At 37.8% G+C, this 23597-nt stretch overlaps 1 protein-coding gene across 2 annotated transcripts; it reads right to left on the minus strand.

The window, feature by feature from the left end:
• Positions 1-16: 16 nt before the first annotated feature.
• On the minus strand, positions 17-20916 carry LOC119246241 (dentin sialophosphoprotein-like). 2 transcript variants are annotated; one of them, XM_037512549.2, is made up of 5 exons: positions 20425-20916; positions 14987-15406; positions 10883-11308; positions 6807-7229; positions 17-3179 (listed from the first exon to the last, which is right to left on the minus strand). In XM_037512549.2, the coding sequence occupies exons 1-5, from the start codon at positions 20666-20668 to the stop codon at positions 157-159; spliced, it is 4536 nt and encodes a 1511-aa protein (XP_037368446.1). In that variant the 5' UTR covers positions 20669-20916; the 3' UTR covers positions 17-156. The 2 variants fall into 2 exon arrangements, with proteins under 2 accessions (XP_037368446.1, XP_054551765.1); XM_054695790.1 differs by lacking the exon at positions 14987-15406.
• Between the last annotated feature and the right edge of the window lie 2681 nt (positions 20917-23597).

Raw genomic sequence — 23597 nt, forward strand, 5'->3', positions numbered from 1 at the left:
ATGATTCAGTTCATATTATTGCATAAAATTTTGGTATACATTCAGATTATTATATTTAAGTATTACTCCAATCGTGGACGTGAGACAGGTGAGTGTTGTCAGGTGAGCATCATTTGTCCATCACTAAAACAGCTTTTATAGCTGAGAATTAGTATCTCAATTAGAATTTTCCCTCTCAGCAGGATCTACTACTTCCCTGCGACAAATAGGACAGGTAGTGTTCTCCGACAGCCAGCGATCGATGCAGTGTACGTGATATTCATGGGCACAAGGTAGCGTGCGGATCTTGTTGCCTTCTGTGAACTCTGTGAGGCATATGCTACAGGATTTCAATGCATCATTTTCACCGAATGATCTTATAGCCAAGTTGTCAATTTGGGCTTTGGTGAGACCTGTAGATTGATGCTGATCTTCTTCTAAGAGGAAAAACTGATCCAGATTAAGGGAGGTCCAAGAGTCACTATCATCAAACGTTACCGGGGATATAAGTCTACTCCCTGTTGTGTTCTCTGATAATCCTGATATGCTCCTTTCATCATTGCCTTCAAACAGCTGTGAACTGATGACTGAAATGTTATCACTGGAGCTGGAACTGGAAATAGGAGTAGAACTGGAACTAGGAGCATAGTTGGAGCTCGATCTAGAAAGTGATGGCGAAGCTGGATGGAAATAAAATCTAGGAATTGCATTGATATCAGAACTACTACTATTACCAGAACCATCTCTTCCATTTGGTGATGATGTCCTTTCGATGTCTGGACTTGGTGCTGAGACATTAGGCTCCAAATTACCGTCACTGTCTGTATGGTTACTTGAGTGAATAAAACCTGTCGTCTGCTCTGATGTGTTCTGAATTGCAGAAGATGTGTCACTGCAACAAGAACTTAAAAGTCTGTGAAGGGAAAGTCTGTTGGTACTGCCCATAAGGTTACTTGAGTCACTGAAACCGGTCATTGTCTGCTCCGATGTGTTCTGAATTACAGAAGATGTTGTGTCACTGTAACAAGAACATAAAAGTCTGTGAAGGGAAAGTCTGTTGGTAGTGCCCATACGGTTACTTGAGTCACTGAAACCGGTCATTGTCTGCTCTGATGTGTTCTGAATTGCAGAAGATGTTGTGTCACTACAACAAGAACATAAAAATCTATGAAGGGAAAGTCTGTTGGTAGTGCCCATACGGTTACTTGAGTCACAAATACCTGTCATTGTCTGCTCTGATGTGTTCTGAATTGCAGAAGATGTTGCGTCACTGCAACAATGACATAAAAATCTATGAAGGGAAAGTCTGTTGGTAGTGCCCTTACGGTTACTTGAGTGACTAAAACCTGTCATTGTCTGCTCTGATGTGTTATGAATTGCATGAGATGTTGCGTCACTGCAACAATGACATAAAAATCGATGAAGGGAAAGTCTGCTGGTAGTGCCCATACGGTTACTTGAGTCACTAAAATCTGTCATTGTCTGCTCTGATGTGTTCTGAATTGCAGAAGATGTTGCGTCACTGCAACAAGAACATAAATGCCTATGAAGGGAAAGACTGTTGTTACTGCCCATACAGTTACTTGAGTGACTAAAACCTGTCATTGTCTGCTCTGATGTGTTATGAATTGCATGAGATGTTGCGTCACTGCAACAATGACATAAAAATCGATGAAGGGAAAGTCTGCTGGTAGTGCCCATACGGTTACTTGAGTCACTAAAACCTGTCATTGTCTGCTCTGATGTGTTCTGAATTGCAGAAGATGTTGTGTCACTGCAACAAGAACATACATGTCTATGAAGGGAAAGTCTGCTGGTAGTGCCCATACAGTTACTTGAGTCACAAAAACTGTTCATTGTCTGCTCCGATGTGTTCTGAATTGCAGAAGATGTTGTGTCACTGCAACAAGAACATAAAAATCTGTGAAGGGAAAGTCTGTTGGTAGTGCCCATACGGTTACTTGAGTCACTAAAACCGGTCATTGTCTGCTCCGACGTGTTCTGAATTGCAGAAGATGTTGCGTCACTGCAACAAGAACATAAAAATCTATGAAGGGAAAGTGTGTTGGTAGCGCCCATGCGGTTACTTGAGTCACTAATGCTGGTCATTGTCTGCTCTGATGTGTTCTGAATTGCAGAAGATGTTGCATCACTGCAAGAACATAAAAATCTGTGAAGGGAAAGTCTGTTGGTAGTGCCCATACGGTTACTTGAGTCACTAAAACCAGTCATTGTCTGCTCTGATGTGTTCGGAATTGCAGAAGATGTTGTGTCACTGCAAGAAGAACTTAAAAGCCTGTGAAGGGAAAGTCTGTTGGTACTGTCATAAGCTGTCCTATCAGCCTGCTCAGAATGTGAGAACATATGGCTAAGTCCTCCTTTTTCACTTTCTAATGTCTCAGCATTGTTTGGTCTGTTAGATGTTAACCAAGTTCTACTAGCTATGCTGTCTTCCTCATAAGTTTCTCTAGATTGAACTCTTCCTTCTTCTGTATCAGAGAATATAGCTGAATTCATCAACCTTGATCCCCAAGGGTCACCAATGCTGTCTGAGTCAGAAGAATATTCATCTTGAATGACATTTCCTATTTCAGAGGTTACAGAAGGACCTCTGTTTTGCAACTCGGGTTTAGTTACTTGCTGTCTGGGTGTTTCTTGGTGCTGAGTTGTAGAATATCTTTCAATTTCATTTCCCCGTAGATCATGATAATTCCAAGGTCTTATGCCATGAGGAAATCCTTCTTCAATATCCCTCAGGAAATCTTTAATCGACCTACCTCTAATTCTAGCTCTGGTATTTCTACGGTCTGGGCTTCTGCTTCTTGCACTCCTCTGACCTCTGGTAGGTTGGATGTCAACTAATGAGTCATTTGTGCTTTGTTCCCACCTAAATGGTTTTGTATATATCGATTCAGATGGTGAATTTTCCAATTGGCTCTGGCTGTCTTCTGTATTTTCTGTCTCATGAAGTCTTGGAGATGGTGCATATTCATTCTCCCTATCCGGGCTCTCAGTATTATAGTTAACATTTCTTTCTGAATTTATTTTGGAATCTTCACTGTTTGGATCAGTCTGGTTCACTTCTGTCCAAGATTGGTTTTCTCTTTGCTCACCTGTCACATTTTCAGTTTGTGTAACAGAGTTAAGCCAGTTTATTAGAGAGTCACTACTGGACACATCATCTGAGGAGTCTCCACCACCTGTTAACAAAAGGGGGGTGGGTGGTTTTTATAAAGGAACTACCACAATTAAATCATTATAAAATGACACTTTAACAGTTTGTTTCAAAACAAAAACAGAATTTAAATACTCATATGCTTTGAATGCAGCTCACATTTATAGTTAATAGTCTGTAAACTGCACTGTCTAAATTTATAAGGCAGGAACATTTCAATTTCTTATGAAAAAAGTCAGCTAACCCTACATGAATTTGAAGAACTGGATTTTTAAAAAGGAATCTGGAGGAAGTCTATTTTCAGTGTTTCATCATACAGAGTTTTGTGTACCAGTTTGGGAGGAGTGGTGCTTTCCACAATTTTTCATTCACTATCAAAATACTAATGAAATTAAACAAAGTAAATACCAATTAATGTGCAGTGCTAGTTTTTAAATTCAGTTTACATTATTGTCTAATTCTTATTAGTTTATTACATTATTTCTAGGCTCTCAACCTAGGTAATTTTGATAATGAAGTCGTTTTAAAATAGTCAGTTCTAAAGTCAAAAGAATGATCAGAAACTACAATGAACAGTTATATTTAAACAAGTTCAACAATCCAGAAGAGATGGAAAAATCCCTATAACTTTACAATCACCCAAACTAGATAAGGAAGAAATAGAACATCTAAACAGCCCAATTACAAGCAGTAAAATTGAAATGGTAATCAAAACCCTCCCCCAAAACCAAAGCCCAGGAGCAGATGGATTTACAAATGAATTCTACCAAACATTCAGAAATGAACTAGTGCCTATCATTCACAAACTCTTTCAAACAATTGAGAAGGAAAGGATACCAAACACGTTTTATAAAGCCAACATTACATTAATACCAAAACTGAACAAGGACAACTCAAAAAAGAAAACTACAGGCCAATCTCTCCATTGAAAACTGATGCAAAAATCTGCAATGAAAAATTTTAGCTATCAGAATCCAACAATGTAGCCATAAGATAATTCACCACTAGCAAGTAGGATTTATTCCAGGGTCACAAGGATGGTTCAACATCTGAACACCAAGCAGTGTAATCCAACACATCAGCAAAAAGAAATATAAAAACCATATGATAATATCAATAGATGCTGAGAAAGCTTTTGACAAAGTACAACACCCATTTATGGGGTATATTTTTTTATTTTTTTTTTTTTTTAATAGAGGCATTTTTCTTTATTTATTTGTTTGCTTGGTTTAACATGCACGGGGCACAGTCAGAAGCGAAGAGAACTCACCAGAGCCAGAGCGGGGAGCAGAGCAGGCAGAAGGACAAAGTACACTGCTGAGGGAGCAGCCGGCAGGAGAGGTCTGCGCACATGTGGGACCTCCTCGGTGGCCGGGGAGCAGATTGAACCGGCGCTGCAGGCCGCGGGCAGCTTCGCAACCAGCGCTCTACCGCTGCGCCACCTGGACCCTACACACCCATTTATGATAAAAGCTCTTGAAATTCTCAGGATACAAGGAACATACCTTAATATCATAAAGGCCATATATGACAAGCCCATAGCCAATATCATTCTCAATGGTGATAGTTTGAAGCATTGCTATTAAGATCTAAAACAAGACAAGGCTGTCCACTCTCACCATTGCTTTTCAATATAATACTGGAAATCCTAGCCAGAGCAATAAGACAAGAGAAAGATGTACAAGGAATCCAAATAGGGAAGGAAGAAGTCAAACTATCACTATTCGCAGATGATATGATAATATACATAGAGAACCCCAAAAACACCACAGAAAAACTAAAACAAATCAATTTAGTAAAGTAGCAGGATACAAAATCAACACTCAAAAATCAGCAGCCTACCTATGCACAAACAAAAAATCTGAAAAAGGAGAAATCAAGAAAGCCATCTCTTTTATTATTGAAACAAAAAAAAAAATACTAGGGAATAAACCACACAAAAGAGTTAAAGGAACTATACAAAGAAAACTATAAAACACTGTAAAAATAAATAGAATAGGACGCAAAGAAATGGAAAGACATCTGCTGCTCATGGGTTAAAACAATTAACTTTGACAAAATGGCCAATTTCAATGGCATTCTTCAAATAAATAGAACAAATATTGATGGAATTCAAATGGAGACACCAAAATGCCTGAATAGCCAAAGCTCTCCTGCAGAAAAGAGAACAGAGGGATCAAACTCCCAGACTTCAAAATATAAATCAAAGCCATAATAATCAAAACTGCATGGTATTGGAACAAGAACAAACACACAGACCAATGGAACCAAACATAAAATCCAGGAATAAACCGACAACTAATCTTTGATGAAGGAGCACAGTATATGCAATGGAGCAAAGAACGTTTGTTCAAAATGGTGCTGGGACAACTGGGGCGCTACATGCAAAAGAATGAAGCTTGACTACTACCTCATACCATACACAAAAACCAAGTCAAGATGGATTAAAGGAGAAGACATAATACCTGAAGCCATAAAATATATAGAAGGAAATATAGGCAAAACACTACATGACATACCCCTCAGTAACATCTTTAAAGACACAACACCCAGAACAGTGATAATGAAGGCAAATATATACTGATGGGACTACATCCAATTAAAGAGCTTCTGTACAGCACACGAGACAGAAACCAAAACTAAGAGACACCCCACCAAGTGGGAGAAAATTTTTGCACACACTAATGATAACTGATTACAAAAATCTACAAAGAGCTGATGAGACTCCATAAAAACAAAGTAAATATTCCAGTCAAAAAATGGGCATAAGAGCTAAAAAGAAACTTCTCCAAAGAGGAAATGCAAATGGCCACCAGGCATATGAAAAAATGTTCATCACTTGAAATCAGGGAAATGCAAATCAAAACGACAATGAGATACCATCTTACACCAGTGAGAATGGCACATATTAAAAAACTAGCAACAACAAATGATGGTGAGGATGTGGAGAAAAAGGAGCTCTCCCACACTGCTGGTGGGAGTGCAATCCACTATGCAAAGCTGTGTGGAGATTCCTCAGCCTGCTAAAGATGGAGCTCCCTATGATCCAGCAATTCCACTCCCAGCTATTTACACAAAGGACACAAACATTAATTCAAAAGGGCACCTGCACCCCTATGATTATAGTGTCACTATTTACAATAGCTAAGCTATGGAAACAACACAAATGCCCCAATATAGATGACTGGATTAAGAAGATGTGGTACATATACACCATGGAATATTACTCAGCAATCCAAAAAGATAAACTCATGCAATTTGCAGCAACATGGATGGAGCTGGAAGGGATCATGCTCAGCCAAATAAACCAGAAAGAAAAAGAAAAATACCAGATGGTCTTACTTATAGCAGGAAGTTAGAAAACATAATTAAGAGACCAGGTAAAAACCAAATTATCACAAAGTAAAAATCAAAATGATCAAACAACTATAACACAGAGACACAATAAGGGGCGTGGGGGGAGGAGGGAGTACACTCAAAACAAGGGAGGTGGGAATTGTATGGGGACTATATGGGAGATGAAAATGCATACATTGTGCAAAAATGAAAAAAAAAATAAACAATGTATAAAATAAAAAAAAAAAATTCCAAAGTCTTATGTCATGAGGAAATCCTTCTGTGATTTCACTCAGTAAATCTGAAGGTGACCTACCGTCAGTTCTCGCTCTGGTTCTTCTATGGTCTGGGCTTCTGCTTCTTGCTCTCTTCTGACCTCTGGTAGGTGGGACGTCCACTAATGATTCATTAGTGCTTTGTTCACACCGAAACGGTTTTGTATATATTGATTCACATGGTAAATTATCCATTTGGCTCTGGCTGTCTTCCGTATTTTCTGTTCCATGAAGTCTTGGAGATGGTGCATATCCATTCTCCCTATCCGGGCTCTCAGTATTATGGTTAGCATTTCTTTCTGAATTTATTTTGGAATCTTCACTGTTTGGATCAGTCTGGTTCACTTCTGTCCAAGATTGGTTTTCTCTTTGCTCACCTGTCACATTTTCAGTTTGTGTAACAGAGTTAAGCCAGTCTCTTAGAGAGTCACCACTGGACACATCATCTGAGGAGTCTCCACCACCTGTTAGCAAGAGGGGGGTGGGTGGTTTTTATAAAGGAACTACCACAATTAAATCTTCACAAAATGGCACTGTAGCACTTTGTTTCCAAAAAAAAAAAACTGAGAATTGAAATACTCATGCTTTAATGGAGCTCACATTTATAGTTAATAGTTTGTAAACTGCACTGTCCAAATTTATAAGGAACAAACATTTCAGTTTATTAATTATGAAAAAAATTAGCTAATGCTACATAAATTTGAAAACCTGGATTTTTAAAAAGGAATCTGGAGGAAGTCTATTTTCAGTGTTTCATAATACAAAAACTTGTGTAGCACAGAGGGAGGAGTGGTGCATTCCACAATTTTTCTTTCACTATCAAACTACTAATGAGGGCCCTCCCTAGTGGCAGAGGGAAAAGACATAACCTATGAAGTAATCTGCAGTCACTGCAGCACGAGTTAAGTCCCCACAGGCCAAGGAGCAACCCACATGGCATAGCAGACCGCTCCTGTCTCGCCCACTGCTCCCCTCAGCAGTGTATTTCAGTCACTCTGCTTGTTCTGTTCCCTGCTCTGTCTCTGGTGAATCCTCTAACTACCCGCATCTCTGGCCTGTACCCCATTTTGTATGCATAAATAAATAAATATTTAAAAAATACTCATTAAATCAAACAAGGTAAATACCAGTTAATATGCAGTGTTTTTTTTTTTAAATTCAGTTTACATTGTTGTCTAATTCTTATTAGTGTAGTTCATTATTTCTAGGCTCTCAACCTAGGTAATTTTGATAATGAAGTCGTTTTAAAATAGTCTGTTCTAAAATCAAAAGAAGGATCAGAAACTACTATGAACAGTTAGAGGCAAACAAGTTCAATAATACAGAAGAGATGGATAAATTCTTATAACTTTGCAATCACACAAGCTAGATAAGGAAGGAATAGAACACCTAAACAGCCGAATTACAAGCAGTGAAATTGAAATTGTAATCAAAACCCTCCCCCAAAACCAAAGCCCAGGAGCAGATGGATTTACAAATGAATTTTACCAAAATTCAGAACGAACTAGTGCCTATCATTCACAAACTCTTTTCAAACAATTGAGAAGGAAAGGATGATACCAAACACGTTCTATGAAGCCAACATTACACTAATACCAAAACTGAACAAGGACAACTCAAAAAAAAGAAAACTATAGGCCAATCTCTCTAATGTACACTGATGCAAAAAATCTGCAATGAAATTTTAGCTATCAGAATCCAACAATGTAGCCATAAGATAATTCACTATGAGCAAGTAGGATTTATTCCAGGGTCACAAGGATGGTTCAACATAGGAACACCAAGCAGTGTAATCCAACACATGAGCAAAAAAATATATAAACCATATGATAATATCAATAGATGCTGAGAAAAGCTCTGACAAAGTACACACCCATTTATGATAAAGGCTCTTGAAATTCTCAGGATACCAGGAACATACCCTAATATCAAGAAGGCCATATATGACAAGACCACAGCCAATATCATTCTTACTAGTGAATAGTTGAAAGCATTTTCATTAAGATCTGGAACAAGACAAGGATGTCCACTCTTCCCACTGTTTTTCAGTATAATACTGGAAGTCCTAGCCAGAGCAATAAGACAAGAGAAAGATGTACAAGGAATCCAAATAGGGAAGGAAGAATTCAAACTCTCACTATTTGCAGATGATATGATAATACAAATAGACAACCCCTAAAACTCCACAACAACTAATCAATCTAATCAATCAGTTTAGTAAAGTAGCAGGATACAAAATCAACATGCAAAAATCAGCAGCCTTCCTATGCACAAACAACAAATTAGAAGGAGCAGAAATCAAGAAAGCCATCTGTTTTATTATTGATACCAAAAAAATCTATTACTTGTGAATAACCTTACAAAAGAGGCAAAGGACCTATACAAAGAAGATATAAAACACTGTTAAAATACACAGGACATGAAGAAATGGAAAGACATCTGCTGCTGATGGATTGGAACAATTAACTTTGATAAATTGGCCATCCTACCAAAACAATCTACAGATTCAATGCTATTCCAATGAAAATTTCAATGACATTCTTCAAAGAAATAGAACAAATATTGATGAAATTCATATGGAGCCACCAAAACCACCATATAGCCAAAGCTCTCCTGGAAAAAAAAAAAAAAAAGAACAAAGGGATCAAACTCCCAGACTTCAAAATATAAATCAAAGCCATAATAATCAAAACTGCATGGTACTGCAACAAGAAGAAACACACAGACCAATGGAACCAAAAATAAAAAACAGGAATAAACCCACAACTGATCTTTGACATAGGAGAAAAGTATATGCAATGGAGCAAGGAACGTTTGTTCAATAAATGGTGCTGGGACAACTGGGGTGCTACATGCAAAAGAATGAAGCTTGACTACTACCTCATACCATACACAAAAACCAAGTCAAGATGGATTAAAGGAGAAGACATAAGACCTGAAGCCATAAAATATATAGAAGGAAATACAGGCGAAACACTACATGACATACCCCTCAGTAACATCTTTAAAGACACATCACCCAAAGCAGTGATAGTGAAGGCAAAGATAAACAGATGGGATCACATCCAATTAAAGAGCTTATGTACAGCACACCAGACAGAAACCAAAACTAAAAGACACCCCTCCTATTGAGAGAAAATTTTTGCACACACTAATGATAAAGAACTGATTACAAAAATCTACAAAGAGCTGATGAGACTCCACAAAAACAAAGTAAATAATCCAGTCAAAAAATGGGCAGAAGAGCTAAAAAGAAACTTCCCCAAAGAGGAAATGCAAATGGCCGGCAGGCATAGGAAAATTGTTCAACATCACTTGAAATCAGGGAAATGCAAATAAAACGACAATGAGATAACATCTTACACCAGTAAGAATGGCATATATTAAAAAAAAAAAAAAATAGCAACAACAAATGTTGGTGAGGATGTGGAGAAAAAGGAACTCTCCTGCACTGCTGGTGGGAGTGCAAACTGGTCCAACCACTATGCAAAGCTGTGTGGAGATTCTTCAACCTGCTAAAGATGGAGCTTCCCTATGATCCAGCAATTCCACTCCCAGGTATTTACACAAAGGACACAAACATTAATTCAAAAGGGCACCTGTACCCCTATGTTTATAGTGTCACTATTTACAATAGCTAAGCTGTAGAAACAACCCAAATGCCCCAGAATAGATGACTGGATCAAGAAGATGTGGTACATATACACCATGGAATATTACTCAGCAATCCAAAAAAAGATAAACTCATGCAATTTGCAGCAACATGGATGGAGCTGGAAGGGATCATGCTCAGCCAAATAAACCAAAGAGAAAAAGAAAAATACCAGATGGCATAATTAAGAGACCAGGTAAAAACATAATTATAACAAAGCAAAAATCAAAATCATCAAACAACTATAACACAGAGACACGATACCGGGTGTGGGGGGAGGAGGAACTAGACTCAAAACAAGGGAGGTGGGAATTGTATGGGGACTATATGGGAGATGAAAATGCATACATTGTGCAAAAATGAAAAAAAAATAAACAATGTATATAATAAAAAAAAAATTTCAAGGTCTTATATCATGAGGAAATCCTGCTGTGATTTCACTCAGTAAATCTGAAGGTGACCTACCGTCAGTTCTCGCTCTGGTTCTTCTATGGTCTGGGCTTCTGAAGCTTCTTGCTCTCTTCTGACCTCTGGTAGGTGGGACGTCCACTAATGATTTATTAGTGCTTTGTTCACACCGAAACGGTTTTGTATATATTGATTCACATGGTAAATTATCCATTTGGCTCTGGCTGTCTTCCGTATTTTCTGTTCCATGAAGTCTTGGAGATGGTGCATATCCATTCTCCCTATCCGGGCTCTCAGTATTATGGTTAGCATTTCTTTCTGAATTTATTTTGGAATCTTCACTGTTTGGATCAGTCTGGTTCACTTCTGTCCAAGATTGGTTTTCTCTTTGCTCACCTGTCACATTTTTAGTTTGTGTAACAGAGTTAAGCCAGTCTCTTAGAGAATCACCACTGGACACATCATCTGAGGAGTCTCCACCACCTGTTAGCAAGAGGGGGGTGGGCAGTTTTTATAAAGGAACTACCACAATTAAATCTTCACAAAATGACACTCTAACACTTTGTTTCAAAAAAAAAAAAACCTGAGAATTAAAATACTCATACTTTAATGGAGATCACATTTATAGTTAATAGTTTGTAAACTGCACTGTCCAAATTTATAAGGAAGAAACATTTCAGTTTATTAATTATGAAAAAAAATAGCTAATCCTACATAAATTTGAAAACCTGGATTTTTAAAAAGGAATCTGGAGGAAGTCTATTTTCAGTGTTTCATAATACAAAGACTTGTGTAGCACGGAGGGAGGAGTTGTGCATTCCACAATTTTTCTTTCACTATCAAACTACTAATGAGGGCCCTCCCTAGTGGCAGAAGGGATAAGACATAGCCTATGAAGTAATCTGCAGTCACTGCAGCACGAGTTAAATCCCCCACAGGCCAAGGAGCAACCCACATGGCATAGCAGACCGCTCCTGTCTCGCCTACTGCTCCCCTCAGCAGTGTATTTCAGTCACTCTGCTTGTTCTGTTCCCTGCTCTGTCTCTGGTGAATCCTCTAACTACCCGCATCTCTGGCCTGTACTCCAGTTTTTGTATGCATAAATAAATATTTAAAAAAATACTCATTAAATTAAACAAGTTAAATACCAGTTAATGTGCAGTGCTAGTTTTAAATTCAGTTTACATTATTGTGTAATTCTTATCAGTTTATTACATTATTTCTAGGCTCTCAACCTAGGTAATTTTGATAGTGAAGTCGTTTTAAAATAGTCTGTTCTAAAATCAAAAGAAGGATCAGAAACTACTGTGAACAGTATAGGCAAACAAGTTCAACAAGCCAGAGGAGATGGACAATTCCTACAACTTCACAATCACCCAAAGCTGGATAAAGAATACATAGAACACATAAACAGCCCAGTTACAAGCAGTGAAATTGAAATGGTAATCAAAACCCTTCCCCAAAACCAAAGCCCAGGAGCAGATGCATTTACAAATGAATTCTACCAAACAATCAGAAACAAACTAGTGCCTATCCTTCACAAACTCTTTCAAACAATTGAGAAGGAAAAGATAATACCAAACACGTTCTATGAAGCCAACATTACACGAATACCAAAACTGAACAAGGATAACTGAAAAAAAGAAAACTACAGGGCAATCTCTCTAGTGAACACTGATACAAAAATCTGCAATGAAATTTTAGCTATCAGAATCCAACAATGTATCCATAAGATAATTCACCACTAGCGAATAGGATTTATTCCAGGGTCACAAGGATGGTTCAACACCTGAAAACCAATCAGTGTTATCCAACACATCAGCAAAAAGAAATATAAAAATCATACGATAATATCAATAGATGCTGAGAAAGCTTTTGACAAAGTACAACATCATTTATGGATAAAGGCTTTTGAAATTCTCGGGATACAAGGAACATACCTTAATATCATAAAGGCCATATATGACAAGCCCATAGCCAATATCATTTTTAATGGTGAATAGTTGAAAGCATTTTCATTAAGATCTAGAACAAGACAAGGATGTCCACTCTCACCAATGCTTTTCAATATAATACTGGAAGTCCTAGCCAGAGCAATAAGACAAGAGAAAGACATACAATGAATCCAACTGGAAGGAAGATGTCAAACTATCACTATTTGCAGATGATATGATAATATACATAGAGAACCCCAAAAACTCCACAAAAACTAATCAATATAATCAATCAGTTTAGTAAAGTAGCAGGATACAAAATCAGCACACAAAAGTCAACAGCCTCCCTATGCACAAACAAATCTGAAGGAGGAGAAATCAAGAAAGCCATCTATTTAATTATTGAAACAAAAAAAATCAAATACTTGTGAATAACCTAACAAAAGAGGCAAATGACCTATACAAACAAAACTATGAAACACTGTTAAAATACACAGGACATGAAGAAAATGAAAGACATCTGCTGCTGATGGATTGGAACAATTAACTTTGACAAAATGGCCATCCTATCTAAAGCAATCTATAGGTTCAATGCTATTCCAATGAAAATTTCAATGGCATTCTTCAAAGAAATAGAATAAATATTGATGAAATTCATATCGAGACACCAAAACCACCGTATAGCCAAGGCTCTCCTGAAAAGAAAAAGAAGAGAATGGAGGCATCACATGCCCAGACTTCAAACTATGCTACACAGCCATAATAATCAAAACTGCATGGTATTGGAACAAGAACAAACACCCAGACCAATGGAACCAAACATAAAATCCAGGAATAAACCCACAACTGATCTTTGACATAGGAGAAAAGTATATGCAATGGAGCAAGGAACATTTGTTCAATAAAACTGCTAGGAAAACTGGGGCACTACATGCAACGAATGAAGCTTGACTACTACCTCACAACATACACAAAAACCAACTCAAGATGGATAAAGCACTAGACATAAGACCTGAAGCCATAAAATATGTAGAAGGAAATACAGGCAAAGCACTACATGACATACTCCTCAGTAACATCTTTAAAGACACATCACCCAAAGCAGTTATAGTGAAGGCAAAGATAAACAAATAAGACTACATCAAATTAAAGAGTTTCTGTACAGCAAACGAGATAGAAACCAAAACTAAGAGACATCCCACCAAGTAGGAGAAAATTTTGCAGACACTAATGATAAAGAACTGATTACAAAAATCTACAAAGAGCTGATGAGACTCCACAAAAACAAAATAAATAATCCAGTCAAAAAATGGGCAGAAGAGTTAAAAAGAAACTTCCCCAAAGAGGAAATGCAAATGGCCACCAGGCATATGAAAAAATGTTCAACATCACATGTAATCAGGGAAATGCAAATAAAACAACAATGAGATACCATTTTACACCAGTGAGAATGGCACATATTAAAAAAACAAAAACAAAAACAAAAAAAACTAGCAACAACAAATTTTGGTGCGGATGTGGAGAAAAAGGACTCTCCTGCACTGCTGGTGGGAGTGCAAACTGGTCCAACCACTATGCAAAGCTGTGTGGAGATTCCTCAACCTGCTAAAGATGGAGCTTCCCTATGATCCAGCAATTCCACTCCAAGGTATTTACACAAAGAACACAAACATTAATTCAAAAGGGCACTTGCAGCCCTATATTTATAGTGGCACTATTTAAAATAGCTAAGCTATGGAAACAACTTAAATGCCCCAAAATAGATGACTAGATCAAGAAGATGTGGTACATATACACAATGGAATATTACTCAGCAATCAAAAAAGATAAACTCATGGAATTTGAAGCAACATGGATGGAGCTGGAAGGAATCATGCTCAGTGAAATAAGCCAGAAAGAAAAAGAAAAATACCAGATGGTCTTACTCATAGCAGGAAGTTAAAAAACCTAATTAAGAGACCAGGTAAAAACCTAATTATAACAAAGCAAAAATCAAAATCATCAAACAACTATAACACAGAGACACAATACGGGGTGGGGTCGGGGGGGGGAGTAGATTCAAAACAAGGGAGGTGAGAATTGTATGGGGACTATACTGGAGATGAAAATGCATACATTGTGCAAAAATGAAAAAAAGTTAAACAGTATAAAATAAAAATAAAATTCCAAGGTCTTATGTCATGAAATCCTGCTGTGATTTCACTCAGTAAATCTGAAGGTGACCTACCGTCAATTCTCGCTCTGGTTCTTCTATGGTCTGGGCTTCTGCTTCTTGCTCTCCTCTGACCTCTGGTAGGTGGGATGTCCACTGATTCATTAGCACTTTGTTCACACTTAAACGGTTTTGTATATATTGATTCACATGGTAAATTATCCATTTGGCTCTGGCTGTCTTCCGTATTTTCTGTTCCATGAAGTCTTGGAGATGGTGCATATCCATTCTCCATATCTGGGCTCTCAGTATTATAGTTGGCACTTCTTTCTGAATTTATTTTGGAGTCTTCACTGTTTGGATCAGTCTGGTTCACTTCTGTCCAAGATTGGTTTTCTCTTTGCTCACCTGTCACATTTTCAGTTTGTGTAACAGAGTTAAGCCAGTCTCTTAGAGAGTCACCACTGGACACATCATCTGTGGAGTCTCCTCCACCTGTCAGCAAGATGGAGGCAGGTGGTTCTTAAAAAGGAACTACCACAATTTTATCATCACAAAATGACACTAACATGTTGCTTCAAAACAAAAACTGAGAATTAAAATACTCATGCTTTGAATGGAGCTCACATTTATAGTTAGCAGTTTGTAAACCGCACTGTCTAAATTTATAAGGCAGAAATGATTCAGTTTATTAATTATGAAAAAAGTTAGCTAATCCTACATAAATTTGAAAACCTGGATTTTTAAAAAGGAATCTGGAAGAAGTCTATTTTCAGTGTTTCATCATACAAAGTCTTGTGTAGCACAGAGGGAGGAGTGGTGCATTCCACAATTTTTCTTTCACTATCAAACTACATGAGGGGCCTCCCTGGTGGCAGAAGGGAGAGGACGCAACCTATGAAGTAATCTGCAGTCACTGCAGCAGGAGTTCAATCTCCCAAGGCCAAGGAGCAACCCACATGGCACAGCAGACCACTCCTGTCTTGCCCACTGCTCCCCACAGCAGTGTATTCAGTCAGACTGCTTGTTCTGTTCCCTGCTCTGTCTCTGGTGAATCCTCTAACTACCCGCATCTCTAGCATGTACCCTAGTTTTTGTATGCATAAATAAATCTTTAAAAATACTAATTAAATTAAACAAGGTAAATACCAGTTAATGTGCAGTGCTAGTTTTAAAATTCAGTTTACATTATTGTCTAATTATTATTAGTGTATCACATTATTTCTAGGCTCTCAACCTAGGTAATTTTGATAATGTCGTCGTTAAAATAGTCTGTTCTAAAATCAAAAGAAGGATCAGAAACTACTATGAACAGTTATAGGCAAACAAGTTCAATTATACAGAAGAGATGTATAAATTCCTATAACTTTACAATCACCCAAGCTAGATAAGGAAGAAATAGAACACCTAAACAGCCCAATTATAAGCAGTGAAACTGAAATGGTAATCAAAACCCTCCCCCAAAACCAAAGCCCAGGAGCAGATGCATTTACAAATGAATTCTACCAAACATTCAGAAACTAACAAGTGCCTTTCCTTCACAAACTCTTTCAAACAATTGAGAAGGAAAGGATGATCCAAACATGTTCTATGAAGCCAGCATTATACTAATACAAAAACTGAACAAGGACAACTCAAAAAAAGGAAAACTACAGGCGAATCTCTCTAATGAACACTGATGCAAAAATCTGCAATGAAATTTTCGCTATCAGAATCCAACAATGTAGCCATAATTCACCACGAGCAAGCAGGATTTATTCCAGGGTCACAGGGATGGTTCAACATCTGAAAACCAATCAGTGTAATCCAACACATCAGCAAAAAGAAATATAAAAACAATACAGTAATATCAATAGATGCTGAGAAAGCTTTTGACAAAGTACAACACCATTTATGGATAAAGGCCTTTGAAATTCTCGGGATACAAGGAACATACCTTAATATGATAAAGACCATATATGACAAGCCCATAGCAATATCAATCTCATGGTGAAAAGTCAAAAGCATTTTCATTAAGATCTGGAACAAGACAAGGATGTCCACTCTCACCAGTGCTTTTTAGTATAATACTGGAAGTGCTAGCCAGATCAATAAAACAAGAGAAAGACATACATGGAATCCAACTTGAAAGAAGTCAAACTATCACTATTTGCAGATGATATGATAATATACATAGAGAACCCCAAAAACTCCACAAAAACTAATCAGTCTAATCAATCAGTTTAGTAAAATAGCAGGAGACAAAATGAACACGCAAAAACAGTAGTCTCCTATGCACAAACAACAAATCTGAAAAAGAAGAAATCAAGAAAACCATCTCTTTTATTATTGAAACAGAAAAATATCAAATACTTGGGAATAAACCTAACCAAAGAGGTAAAGGACCTCTACAAAGAAAGCTATAAAACACTGCTAAAATAAATAAATGGGGCCTCCCCGGTGGTGCAGCGGTTGAGCGCTGGGTTGCATAGCTGCCCGCGGCCTCTGTGGCGCCGGTTCGATCCCAGGCTACTCCCTGGCCACTGGAGAAGGGTCCCACATGGCGTGCAGACCTCTCCTGCCGCCCGCTGCTCTCCTCAGCAGTGTACTTCAGTCCTTCTGCCTGCTCTGCTCTCTGCTCTGGCTCTGGTGAATTCTCTCACCCTCCCGTGCTTCTGACTGTACCCAGTGCATGTATAAACAAAACAAACAAACAAACAAATGAAACAAAAACATGTGTCTATAAAAAAATAAAATTAAATAAATAAATAAATAAATGAAGACACAAAGAAATGCAAAGACAACTGCTGCTTATGGACTGGAAGAATTAACATTGACAAAATGGCCATCCTACCAAAAGGAATCCACAGAGTCAATGCTATTCCAATAAAAATTTCAATGACATTCTTCAAAGAAATAGAACAAATATTGATGATGTTCATATGGAGCCACCAAAACCCCCGAATAGCCAAAGCTCTCCTCACAGACTTCAAAATATACTACAAAGCCATAATAATCAAAACTGCATTGTATTGGTACAAGAACAAACACACAGAACCAAGCATAAAAATCCAGGAATAAATCCACAACTAATCTTTTTTTTTTTTAATTTTTAAAAAGATTATTTATTTATACAAGCACTGGGTACAGTCAGAAGCGCGGGAGGGTGAGAGAATTCACCAGAGCCAGAGCGGGGAGCAGAGCAGGCAGAAGGACCGAAGTACACTGCTGAGGGTAGCAGTGGGCAGCAGGAGAGGTCTGCGCGCCATGTGGGACCCTCCTCTGGTGGCCGGGGAGCAGCCGGGGATAGAACCGGTGCCGCAGAGGCCGCGGGCAGCTTCACAACCCAGCGCTCAACCACTGCGCCACCGGGGAGGCCCTCCACAAATAATCTTTGACAAAGGAGCAAAGTATATGCAATAGAGCAAAGAAAGCTTGTTCAATAAATGGTGCTATGACAATGGGAGTGCTACATGCAAAAGAATGAAGCTTGACTACTACCTCACACCATGCACAAAAACCAACTCAAGATGGATTAAAGCACTATACATAATACCTGAAACAATAAAATATATAGAAGGAAATATAGGCGAAACACTACATGACATACCCCTCAGTAACATCTTTAAAGACACATCGCCCAAAGCATTGATAGTGAATGTAAAGATAAACAGATGGGACTACATCAAATTAAAGAGCTTCTGTACAACAAATGAGACAGATACCACAACTAAAAGACACCCCACCAACTGGGAGAAAAATTTTGCACACAACACTAATGATAAAGGACTGATTACAAAAAATCTATAGAGCTGATGAGACAAAAACAAAGTAAATAATCCAGAAAAAAACAAATTAAATAATCCAGTCAAAAAATGGGCAAAAGAGCTAAAAAGAAACTTCTCCAAAGAAGAAATGCAAATGGCCACCAGGCATATGAAAAAATATTCAACATCACTTGTTATCAGGGAAATGCAAATCAAAACTACAATGAGATACCATCTTACACCAATGAGAATGACACATATTAAAAAAAAAAACAAAAAAAAAAACTAGCAACAACAAACGTTGGTGAGGATGTGGTGAAAAAGGAACTCTCCTGCACTGCTGGTGGGAGTGCAAACTGGCCCAACCACTATGGAGAGCTGTGTGGAGATTTCTGGACCTACTAAACATAGAGCTTCCATATGATCCAGCAATTCCACTCCTAGGTATTTACCCAAAGGACACAGAAACATCAATTCCAAAGAGCACCTGCACCCCTGTGTTTATAGTGGCACTATTTACAATAGCTAAGCTATGGAAAAAACTCAAATGCCCCAAAATAGATGACTGGATCAAGATGTGGTACATATACACCATGGAATATTACTCAGCAATCCAAAAAGATAAACACATGCAATTTGTAGCAACATGGATGGAGCTGGAAGGGATCATGCTCAGCCAAATAAACCAGAACAAAAAAGAAAAATACCAGATGGTTTTACTCATAGCAGGAATTTTGAAAACCTAAATAAGAGACCAGGTAAAAATCCTAATTATAACAAAGCAAAAATCAAAATCAACAAACAACTATAAAACAGAGACACACTACAGCAGAGGAGGAGGGAGTAGGATCAAAACTAGGGAGGTGGGAATTGTTTGGGGACTATAAGCAAGATGAAAATGCATACATTGTGCAAAAATGTGAAAAATGCAAAAATTGTGAAAAATGATGTAAGAAATATCTAAAATAATAATTTTAAAAATTAAAAAATAATTAAAAAAGTCTGTTCTAGCCATTACACATATATAAACAAGGTTTATAGGTTTAAAGTTATTTGTATTCTTTTAAAGTTACCAAAATTTGTAACTGGTCTGAAATTGAAGGTGAGATTAAATGAGTAGGGTGAACCTTGGACAATAAATAAGGCAATATTTACAAACCAAACCACCATAACATCTACTTCATTAGAGAGTAAAATTCTATACTTTATACTGGGAGATAAACACAAGGCCTTAGGTGAGAGCAGGGTTTCTCAACCTTAGCAATATTTACATTTTAGTACCATTTCTTTTTTTTGAGAAGCCATTCTTTGCATTGTGGGATGTTTGGCAGCATCTCTGTCCTGTACCCACTACCTGCCAGTAACCCCCACCCTCCACTATGACAAGCAAAAATAGCTCCAGACACTCTGTGATGGAGAGAACAAAATTACCTCCATTTGAGAACCATTAGAGTATGAAATATTTCTAAGGAAGTCATATGTCTATATAGCAGAAATAATTTAGCAAGTAGAAGGAACTTTTATTGGAGGTGGAAAACCAACAAAAATATCCACAGGCTGTTGTATAATTTTTCCCAATTAAAAACACCTAAATATGATTAGAGGGCAAACACCTTGGCATTTTTACCACCAGATAAGTAAATGCCAGTTTATTTTAAATGAGAAGTTACTTAGCACCAAATTAATTTGTACCCCTCTGATATAATATTTGGCGAATATTATGTTCCTTACTCCTCCCATCCTATTCCCCCCAAAAGTGAAACATACCTGTGTTTTCATCTGTGTTTTGTGGTGCGTCTTCTTTAAGAAGTTGAAGTCTTCTCAGCAGTTCTTCTTCTGTACTTTCTCCTGGGATGCCAAGCAAATTGTTATCCCGCATAAGTTTATAATCCTCTACAGTCAGATTATTTACGAATCGGAAGAAATCTTCTTCCCGGAGGAGTCGGTCGGTCTGACTTCCGCCGAGGCTCTCCGCTCCGTCGCCTTCATCTTCGGAATCTGAGCTTTCCATCTAGACGAACAGGTGGAAAACCACCTGTCTTTCACCGCTCGGTGTTCAATTAAAGTAACGGAATTTTGGCTTTCTTGACTTCCTGCTTCCCATCCAGGAAGTTGAGCTTCCCACAGTTAGTGTGTGTCGATCCAGCCAAGCTGGATTCACCTACACGCCGCGTCCCCCGACCGCCTCCTGCCTCCGTGGGTTCCGCAGTGTCCGGCGAGTAAACGACCGAGACCACCTGTATCCCGGCACCTAGCACACGTGGTTGCCTAGGCATGCGTCACCCCCCGCATTGTTACCTCACGGGGTTCTAGTCAAGTTAGGTTTTTTTTTTTTTTTCCAAGTTAGGTTTCATTCGCAGTCATACTATGCTGACGTTATCCTAATGGAATAAAAGAATTTTTATTTTCAGGTGCTCAGTCTTTTTTGTCTTTCTGTCTTTTTTCCCTAGAATCTTATATACTCAGTAAAAAGGCCACACTGTGATTATTCACCCGGGGTATGCTGAATCTCTTTTAGTTGGGTCCTCTTCCTTTTATTTCCCAGTAGCTTCATTGTGCATTATTTGTTAAAACTCCAAAAACAAAAAAACAAAACAAAAAAAAACCAGAAAATTAAACTTTGCTGGGGTTTCTGCTCACCCAGAGAATTCCTTAATTCTCCATATTTCATTTTTATCCTCCTAGCCAGAACATCACAGAGACTCTTAAACCAGATCCATAGTAATTATTTTGCCTACATGAATGACTACTGACTTTTGCTGTTTTTAATCCCTTGTGTATTGGTGTAGATGGGATGATTTGGTGAAAATAATTCTTATTTCCAGTGCTATCTAAAGGAGACCTGTAAGAGTTTCTGGAGTTTCTACTCTTACCAGTTACACTTAATAATTGTTTTGGATCCTTCTTTCAAGTTGTTCATGTGAAGACAATGTTTCACTACAGAATTTGGGATATTGTTCAGTTTGGCTTATTTAAGATGCCTTTTAACATAAAATTAGTTACTTGTTCTAGAGAGTAGAAATTTGTCAAATGTTGTAGCAGTCTATGCTCCCAAGTAACCAATACTCAAGTGAGGGAAACCTCACATAGAAATTATCAAAATGTATTATGCTATAATAGATTTATTTATAGTAATATGGAAGTCCAGAGAACATAGTAATGTGTTTATACAAAGATCAGCATGATGATTTAATGGGAGTTGGTAAATATTTCATAGATCTATTTAAATCTGAGTTTTTAAGTATGATTGAGTTTCTTCAGATGGAAAGTGGCAGCAGGGGTGTGTTGGTGAAGAGAGTGTGTCAGACAGAAAGAACAGTCTTGATGATCTTGCTTTGTTTAGACACTGTGGTCATAATTTTGGAGTCAGAGTGGGAATGTTGTAAAATGGATTCTAAAAGGAATAACTGAGCCAGACTGTAATTGAAATGTTTTTGGTCCTGTGAGAAATGGGACATTGAAAAAGTGTTTTTTGAGAATAACAGATTTTGGTTTTGCATGCTTAGCGTCCATATAACATGCTTAGGATAATAGCACCCTGATTTTCCAAGGGGAAGAACCTATTCTCCCACCTTAGCCCAGCTGGTTTAGGTGGAGTTAAATTCACTGCCATTGTTACAGGGCAGCCCCAATACAAAATGGGGTGCCTGACTGTGAGTCCTCACCTGCGCACTTAAAGGAACTTATTAATACTCCACTGCAGGCACACACAAAAGGTTAATAAGAGGTTTATTTACAAGGGAAGGGGAAATGAGGAAATGTACAACTCAGGGAGAAAAGTGGGAGATAAAGTCTTAAACGCGTCCTATCCAATCCGCCAATCTGGAATCCCAAATGGCACTCTGAGAGCTGGCCGCGAGCCAGGAGCCGAGAAGCCAGGAGGTGAGCGAGCGAGAGACCTGAAGGCCCACGTGTCTGGTTTTATACCAAACCTGGCTGCTTAACACCACCCTCAGGTCCCAGCAACCTTCCCTTTGGTGGTGACGGGATTTGTCTTTCCTAATGTCTTGATGGCTTTAGTCTGGAGTGGGGGTGAGTCCACAAAGCCTGTATGGGATTAGCTCAGGACATCATTTCCCCCTAACACCATGGCTAAAGGGATGGACACATAACATAGCCATGTCCAATAAGCATATCTCAAATTGCTGGTTATCCTAGTTGGTTTAAACATGGGCATGTGACAAGAGGTGCATTTAAGTGTTGCGTGTGAGATGTTGGAATTCTTGGAAATTGTTTTCCAACTTGAGATATAAGCCTAAACATATCTGTGACTATCCATGTACTTGAGAACAAGGAACATCAGTGTAAAGATACAGAGGAAAATAGAGTCATATACCTGCAAAAACTTTTGAGAAATACCTAAAGCTCAATGGGCCTTAGGATTTTTAGATCTCCAAACCAATGCATTTCATTATTTAATTGTAAACTTTGAAGGATTTCAGTCAATTATGATTAGAAGTTGCAATGTCGGAGTGACATGATCAGTGATTAAATCAGATGTAATTTCTAATAAATTTTCCATGCAAGTCTTAGTTTTTAGTGTCCCTCCCTTAAAGTTAACATATTTATATAGTTTAAATTGGATTAGTTTTTTATGGAAGATAAGAAAAAAGATTTTTCCAGCTGTCATTTATTTCATAAGTATTTATTAGGCACTGAAATTGTGTATAATTAACTTGAATGAAATGAACAATTATTCTTATTTGATTATCAATTAAATGTGGTTACAACATATAATTTTTATTGTTAGATAAATTTCCTAATTCTCTTTACCATGAGTTCCTTTCAAAATATCCCTATGTGGCATTTCTTTTATATATCATACAATGTATTCTGATATCATGGCCCAGTAGTATTCATTTAAGACTCAAATGAAGAGAAAATATCCTGAAGTAAAATACCATTGAACATTTGGTTTATACTAGGAAACAAAATGTTCC

Source organism: Talpa occidentalis, unplaced genomic scaffold, assembly GCF_014898055.3.
Source record: "Talpa occidentalis isolate TD23 unplaced genomic scaffold, MPIMG_talOcc4v2.1 talOcc4.15, whole genome shotgun sequence".
Classification (NCBI taxonomy): Eukaryota; Metazoa; Chordata; class Mammalia; order Eulipotyphla; family Talpidae; genus Talpa; species Talpa occidentalis.